This window comes from Anneissia japonica, unplaced genomic scaffold, assembly GCF_011630105.1.
Source record: "Anneissia japonica isolate Jap-2015-1 unplaced genomic scaffold, ASM1163010v1 scaffold8345_len10140_cov144, whole genome shotgun sequence".
NCBI classification, from domain to species: Eukaryota; Metazoa; Echinodermata; class Crinoidea; order Comatulida; family Comatulidae; genus Anneissia; species Anneissia japonica.
The window spans coordinates 1-8,000 of NW_022699208.1; the positions used below are offsets into that span (position 1 = coordinate 1).

At 37.0% G+C, this 8,000-nt stretch overlaps 1 protein-coding gene across 1 annotated transcript in view; it reads left to right on the forward strand.

Annotated features, from left to right (window-relative positions):
* Positions 1–1,047: 1,047 nt before the first annotated feature.
* Positions 1,048–8,000, forward strand: part of LOC117102858 — a gene marked incomplete at its 3' end in the record, with an annotated part of 8,098 nt that continues 1,145 nt past the window's right edge. Inside the window, exons 1-6 of the mRNA XM_033243283.1 lie at positions 1,048–1,195; positions 1,937–2,083; positions 2,412–2,672; positions 3,246–3,509; positions 3,775–4,038; positions 7,729–7,992. Of these exons, the coding sequence (XP_033099174.1) occupies positions 1,144–1,195; positions 1,937–2,083; positions 2,412–2,672; positions 3,246–3,509; positions 3,775–4,038; positions 7,729–7,992 (1,252 nt within the window). The remainder of the gene's footprint in view (positions 1,196–1,936; positions 2,084–2,411; positions 2,673–3,245; positions 3,510–3,774; positions 4,039–7,728; positions 7,993–8,000) is intronic.

The following is an 8,000-nucleotide window of genomic DNA, read 5'->3' on the forward strand; positions in this document are numbered from 1 at the left end:
AAAGAAAGAAATAAAGAGTTAGAATAGAATATTCTGAATTACTAAGTCTAAAACTCTAAATGTTCTTATTCCTCTAATTTGGTCTATGTCGACGGGTGCTACAAGCATTTACAAGATTTGATTGAAAAACCGAATTGCCGAGAAAATGAATTTCCTCATTTAGCTTTGGTTTTTTTAATTTGCCCTAACTTGTAAATGTAATTGGCAACTATAACGTTTTGAATACGGCCAATTAGAGCCTGTAGATGTTATTTTAAATACACGTTGCATCAACCAATCAAAGATAGAGCGCTGAGAGAAGCCCAGTTGAATGGAACAATCAATTTTCCAACTCATGAATATATTCTTCCCATTGCACTCATTAACATTCATTAGTTGTATAATATCTGGCGTAGATTACCGTCTGAGACCGCCTGTATAATTTTGAAAATACACCATCATCCAATCAATGATAAATCGATGATAGTGCTTATATTTTCAACTGAGATTAAATGTTAACTTCCGGCCCAAAATAAACGATCAGTGTTATGAGAGTCCTATTAACATATTTTATTATTATTATTATCATCATCATCATTATTAGATGTGTCTGTAAATTTCTAATATAAATCTAATGATACGGTTATTATCTACTGTATTGTATACTAATTAATATCAGCCACCGTGTTCAAAACCCGCCGTTTGTCGCAATTTCTAATTTCGCGCAAGCACCTAAAACGTTTGAGAATCAGAATTTTGAAATTTTCAGGTTTTTGCATTTTATAAAAAAAATGATATATTGCAAACTATCAATCACTAAATCTAACTGAAAAGTATTAAAGTTATTTTTTAAATACAAATCTTAATAATAAACTATTGATTTTGGAGTCTGTGGAAGATGTTTTCTGAAAACCTACATCAATAAATTAATTATTCATAACTTTGCTAATACTCAACCAATTTACATACAATAAACGCTGTTTTAAAGAAGAATTAATAGATAATCTCTAGATGGAAGAAAATGATAGTCTTGTGAATTAAGGTATTATCAATATAGATGCAGGCTTACTATGACTTAATGCTGCATGGTGTCTTACAGATGAACATGTTAATATTTCACTGATCGAAGATGTTGCAACGAATACGTCAACCATAGTTGCCAATATGACGTCAAATGCGCCATCAAATGTTGTGTATGCAGTTTATTGTTCAGCTGGTGAACCGTTTCCTGTGATGATTGAGGATACTAACACGGCGACCGTACGTTGTATTGGTGTAGAAGCTGGACAAAGTGCTAATTTGAGTGTTGAAGCATTGTATGGTAACTGTTCTGTCGGATCTGCGTTGATATCTATTTCAACCGGTATGTTCAGTAATTCTTAATAGTGCTTTTGAGCCGGTGTCACAGTACCTTTGGCCAGCCAGTGTATTCGTCCTCAGCTCTGTACGTAACGTTAGTAAATTCGACGGTCTCCAGGATACCCAATCCTTTATACGGCGAAAATGGGGATATCCCAGCAAATATCACCCCAGCCAAATCACCCTGGATAAGGGGCCGAATCCCTTACCCCAGGCCAAATCACCATGGATAAGGGACCAAATTCTTAGGGAGATTTTTATGTGACACCGGCCCTCACATCGTACATTCATAACCAGTAGTTTTGTAATTCATAGTGCATTACGTTATATCGTATCATTACTAGAACACAACGTGAAGTTCACAAATCAGACATCTTCATTGACTTCGATATCTGTCGAATGGGAAATGAGATCTGGCTTTGCTTCAGAATTTGTCGTTAATTGTTCAAGTGGTGTTCCAGCTTCATCAGTCGTAGACGCAGTAAATGGTTCTGGTAGTATGGAATGCTCTTGTATAAAACCAGGACTACAAGTAGTAGAGGTAACAGTGATTGCTGTCGCGAACTCCAAGCAGAGTATGCAGTTTATTGTTCAGCTGGTGAACCGTTTCCTGTGATGATTGAGGATACTAACACGGCGACCGTACGTTGTATTGGTGTAGAAGCTGGACAAAGTGCTAATTTGAGTGTTGAAGCATTGTATGGTAACTGTTCTGTCGGATCTGCGTTGATATCTATTGCAACCGGTATGTTCAATAATTCTTAATAGTGCTTTTGAGCCGGTGTCACAGTACTTTGGGCCAGCCAGTGAATTCGTCCTCAGCTCTGTACGTAACGTCAGTAAATTCGACGGTCTCCAGAGACCCAATCCTTTAATGGCGATATCCTAGCAAATATCACCCCAGCCAAATCACCCTGGATAAGGGGCCGAATCCTTTACCCCGGCCAAATCACCATGGATAAGGGACCGAATTCTTAGGGAGATTTTCATGTGACACCGGCCCTCACATCGTACATTCATAACCAGTAGTTTTGTAATTCATAGTGCATCACGTTATATCGTATCATTACTAGAACCTGACGTGGTGAAGTTCACAAATCAGACATCTTTATTGACTTCGATATTTGTCGAATGGGAATTGAGATCTGGCTTTGCTTCAGAATTCGTCGTTAATTGTTCAAGTGGTGTTCCAGCTTCATCTGTCGTATACTCCGCTGATGATGGTTCTGGTAGAATAGAATGCTTTTGTATAAAACCAGGACAAGTAGAAGTAACGGTGGTTGCTGTCGCCAACTCCAAGCGGAGTTTATCAGCATCAAGAACCGTTTCAACAGGTACGGTGGGGGATAACGCCGAAAGCCAATTTTTTTTTAAAATATATTTGTTTCCAACAGGCATCTAGACTTGAAATTAATTATAACGCGTTATGAAACTTATGAGTTATTAGAGATGTTTGTACAATACCAATAAGTACGATTTAAGCGGGTCGATCAGAATCAGAATCTGATTCTGATCGAAATCGTATTTATCAGAATCTGATTCTGATCGAAATCGTACTTATTGGTGTTGCACAAAAATCTTCTAATAACATATTCAAAAGGTTCATAATACGTTATCATTAATTTCAAGTCGAGTGACCGTAGTTAAGGCAAGGATGCCATTACATAGTGAAAACGTCGTCACTGAACAGTATAAGTGTTTTGAATAAGGACTATAAACCATAGGCCTAGTGTACACAAACTCTACCGTGTGCAACCCAGTATTACTTTGGAGAAGAGCAGGACTGCATTCGACATGTTGGGATCCGCAGAGAGGATGCGTTATATGCAGCGACAACGACACATTGCATTTTTAGTATCAATGTAGACATATGCTTATTAAATTTCATATGATATGGTGTTTTACAGATGATCCTGTTAATATAACACTGATCGAAGATGTTACAACGAATACATCAGCCATAGTTGCCAAGATGATGTCAAATGCGCCACCAAATATTGTGTATACAGCGCTTTGTTCAGCTGGGGATCCGTTTCCTACAATGTTTGAGGCTGCAGAAACGATAAACGTATATTGTATTGGTGTAGAAGCTGGACAACGTGCTAATTTGAGTGTTGAAGCATTTTATAATAACTGCACTGTAATATCTACGTTTATATCTATTGCAACAGGTATGTACTTTGCTTTTGAGCCGGTGTCATAATCATTTCGGCCCACTGGTAACTTCGCCCTGCCCCTGTACGAAATGGGACGCTCTCCGGGAGAGCCAATTCTTTAAACGGCTAAAATGGCCTAACAAATGTCGCCCCGGCCACAAATAATCGTGAATAAGGGACAGAATTATTGGGGCGAAATTGTGACACCGGCCCTCATACCGTACATTACTCTCTTAGTAGTTTTGTAATTTATAGTGCATCACGTTTGTATCATTACTAGAACCTGATGTGGTGATGTTCACAAATCAGACATCTTCAGTGGCTTCGATATATGTGGAATGGGAAATGAGATCTGGTTTTGCTTCAGAATTTGTCGTTAATTGTTCTAGTGGTGTTCCAGCTTCATCAGTCGTAGACGCAGTTGATGGTTCTGGTAGTATGGAATGCTCTTGTATAAAACCAGGACTACAAGTAGTAGAGGTAACAGTGATTGCTGTGGCGAACTCCAAGCAGAGTTTACCAACATCAGAAATCGTTTCAACAGGTACAGAGGGGAGATGCCGAAAGCCAATTAGTTAAAAAAATAAATTAGTTTCTTATCCCCGATCGCTTCCTCTTTTGGTTCCGTCACGACTTTACTAGCAAACATTGCAGTCCTTATTTGCGTTAGAATAGAATATTCTGAATTACTAATAGTCTAAAACTCTAAATGTTCCTATTCCTCTATTTGGTCTATATCGATGCTTGCTACAAGCATTTACAAGATTTGATTGAAAAAGCTAATTGCCGAGAAAATGAATTTCCTCATTTAGCTTTGGGTTTAAAAATTTTGAACGAGAAAATATTGTAGCTGTTATTTGAAATACACGTTGCATCAACCAATCGAAAATAGAGCGCTGAGAGAAGCCCGGTTGAATAGAACAGTCAATTTTCCAACTCATGAATATATTCTTTCCATTGCACTCCTTAACATTCATTATTTGTATAATATCTGGCGTAGATTACGGTCTGAGACTGCCTGTATAATTTTGAAAATAAACTATCATCCAATCAATGATAAATCGATGATAGTGCTTATAGTTTCAACTGAGATTAAATGGTAATTTCGGGCCCAAAATAAATGAGCAGTGTTATGAGACTCCTATTAACATTTTTTATGATTATTGTTATCATCATCATCATTATTAGATCTGTTTGTAAATTTCTAATATAATCTAATGATACGGTTATAATCTACTGTATTGTATACAAATTAATATTAGGCACCGTGTGCAAAACCGCCGTTTGTCGCAATTTCTAATTTCGCGCAAGCACCTAAAACGTTTGAGAATCAGAATTTAGAAATTTTCAGGTTTTTGCATTTTATTAAAAAATGATATATTGCAAACTATCAATCACTAAATCTAACTGAAAAGTATTACAGTTATTTTTAAAATACAAATTTTAATAATAAACTATTGATTTTGGAGTCTGTGGAAGATGTTTTCTGAAAACCTACATCAATAAATTAAATATTTGATTTGATTTGATTTATTTAGAAATTCTCACAACTAAACGGAGTACAAAATTAAACGAATTAAACAACAATAAAAGAATTTCAGGATAACCCTTTAAGCATTTCTTCTTGTTTCCGAAGGGGTCCCGTTACAATAATAATGAATGCAACAATGACATATAACAAAAAGAGGACCATGGCTTAAAATAAGCAACAATGCAAACAAATACCAAACTGAAAAATTCTTTACTAATACTCAACCAATTTACATACAATAAACGCTGCTTTAAATAAGAATTAATAGAGAATCTCTAGATGGAAGAAAATGATAGTCTTGTGAATTAAGGTATTATCGATATAGATGCATGCTTACTATGACTTAATGCTACATGGTGTCTTACAGATGAACATGTTAATATTTCACTGAACACCGGCCCTCACATCGTACATTCATAACCAGTAGTTTTGTAATTCATAGTGCATTACGTTATATCGTATCATTACTAGAACACAACGTGAAGTTCACAAATCAGACATCTTCATTGACTTCGATATTTGTCGAATGGGAAATGAGATCTGGCTTTGCTTCAGAATTCGTCGTTAATTGTTCAAGTGGTGTTCCAGCTTCATCTGTCGTATACTCCGCTGATGATGGTTCTGGTAGAATAGAATGCTTTTGTATAAAACCAGGAGTACAAGTAGAAGTAACGGTGGTTGCTGTCGCCAACTCCAAGCAGAGTTTACCAACATCAAGGATCATTTCAACAGGTACGGTGGGGGATTACGCCGAAAGCCAATTATTTAAAATTATATATGTTTTAAACAGGCATCTAGACTTGAAATTAATGATAAGCATTATGAAACTTATGAGTTATTAGTGATGTTTTTTCAGTACCAATAAATACGATTTAAGTGGGTCAATCAGAATCTGATTCTGATCGAAGTCGTATGCACAAACATCTCTAATAACATATTCATAAGGTTCATAATGCGTTATCATGAATTTCAAGTCAAGTGACCGTGGTTAAGGCAAGGATACCATTACATAGTGAAAACGTCGTCACTGAACAGTATAAGTTACTCCTCTAGGCTATTGTGATGGAACAAGTGTTGTGAATAAGGACTATAAACCATAGGCCGAGTGTACACAAACTCTACCGTGTGCAACTCATTATTACTTTGGAGAAGAGCAGGACTGCATTCGACATGTTGGGATCCGCAGAAAAGACGCGTTATATACATCGACAACGACACATTGCATTTTTAGTATCAATGTAGACATATACTTATTAAATTTCATATGATATGATGTATTACAGATGATCCTGTTAATATAACACTGATCGAAGATGTCACAACGAATACGTCAACCATAGTTGCCAATATGACGTCAAATGCGCCATCAAATGTTGTGTATGCAGTTTATTGTTCAGCTGGTGAACCGTTTCCTGAGATGATTGAGGATACTAACACGGCGACCGTACGTTGTATTGGTGTAGAAGCTGGACAAAGTGCTAATTTGAGTGTTGAAGCATTGTATGGTAACTGTTCTGTAGGATCTGCGTTGATATCTATTTCAATCGGTATGTTCAGTAATTCTTAATAGTGCTTTTGAGCCGGTGTCACAGTACTTTGGGCCAGCCAGTGAATTCGTCCTCAGCTCTGTACGTAACGTTAGTAAATTCAACTGTCTCCAGAGACCCAATCCTTTATACGGCGAAAATGGCGATATCCCAGCAAATATCACCCCAGCCAAATCACCCTGGATAAGGGGCCGAATCCCTTACCCCAGGCAAATCACCATGGATAAGGGACCGAATTCTTGGGGAGATTTTTATGTGACACCGGCCCTCACATCGTACATTCATAACCAGTAGTTTTGTAATTCATAGTGCATTACGTTATATCGTATCATTACTAGAACACAACGTGAAGTTCACAAATCAGACATCTTTATTGACTTCGATATTTGTCGAATGGGAAATGAGATCTGGCTTTGCTTCAGAATTCGTTGTTAATTGTTCAAGTGGTGTTCCAGCTTCATCTGTCGTATACTCCGCTGATGATGGTTCTGGAAGAATAGAATGCTTTTGTATAAAACCAGGAGTACAAGTAGAAGTAACGGTGGTTGCTGTCGCCAACTCCAAGCGGAGTTTACCAACATCAAGGATCGTTTCTACAGGTACGGTGGGGGATTACGCCGAAAGCCAATTATTTAAAATTATATATGTTTTAAACAGGCATCTAGACTTGAAATTAATGATAACGCATTATGAAACTTATGAGTTATTAGTGATGTTTTTTCAGTACCAATAAATACGATTTAAGTGGGTCAATCAGAATCTGATTCTGATCGAAGTCGTATGCACAAACATCTCTAATAACATATTCATAAGTTTCATAATGCGTTATCATGAATTTCAAGTCAAGTGACCGAGTGGTTAAGGCAAGGATGCCATTACCTATAGTGAAAACGTCGTCACTGAACAGTATAAGTTACTCACTCTAGGCTATTGTGATGGAACAAGTGTTGTGAATAAGGACTATAAACCATAGCCCTAGTGTACACAAACTCTACCGTGTGCAACTCAGTATTACTTTGGAGAAGAGCAGGACTGCATTCGACATGTTGGGATCCGCAGAGAAGATGCGTTATATACAGCGACAACGACACATTGCATTTTTAGTATCAATGTAGACATATACTTATTAAATTTCATATGATATGGTGTTTTACAGATGATCCTGTTAATATAACACTGATCGAAGATGTTACAACGAATACATCAGCCATAGTTGCCAAGATGATGTCAAATGCGCCACCAAATATTGTGTATACAGCACTTTGTTCAGCTGGGGATCTGTTTCCTACAATGTTTGAGGCTGCTGAAACGATAAACGTATATTGTATTGGTGTAGAAGCTGGACAACGTGCTAATTTGAGTGTTGAAGCATTTTATAATAACTGCACTGTAGGATCTACGTTTATATCTATTGCAACAGGTATGTAC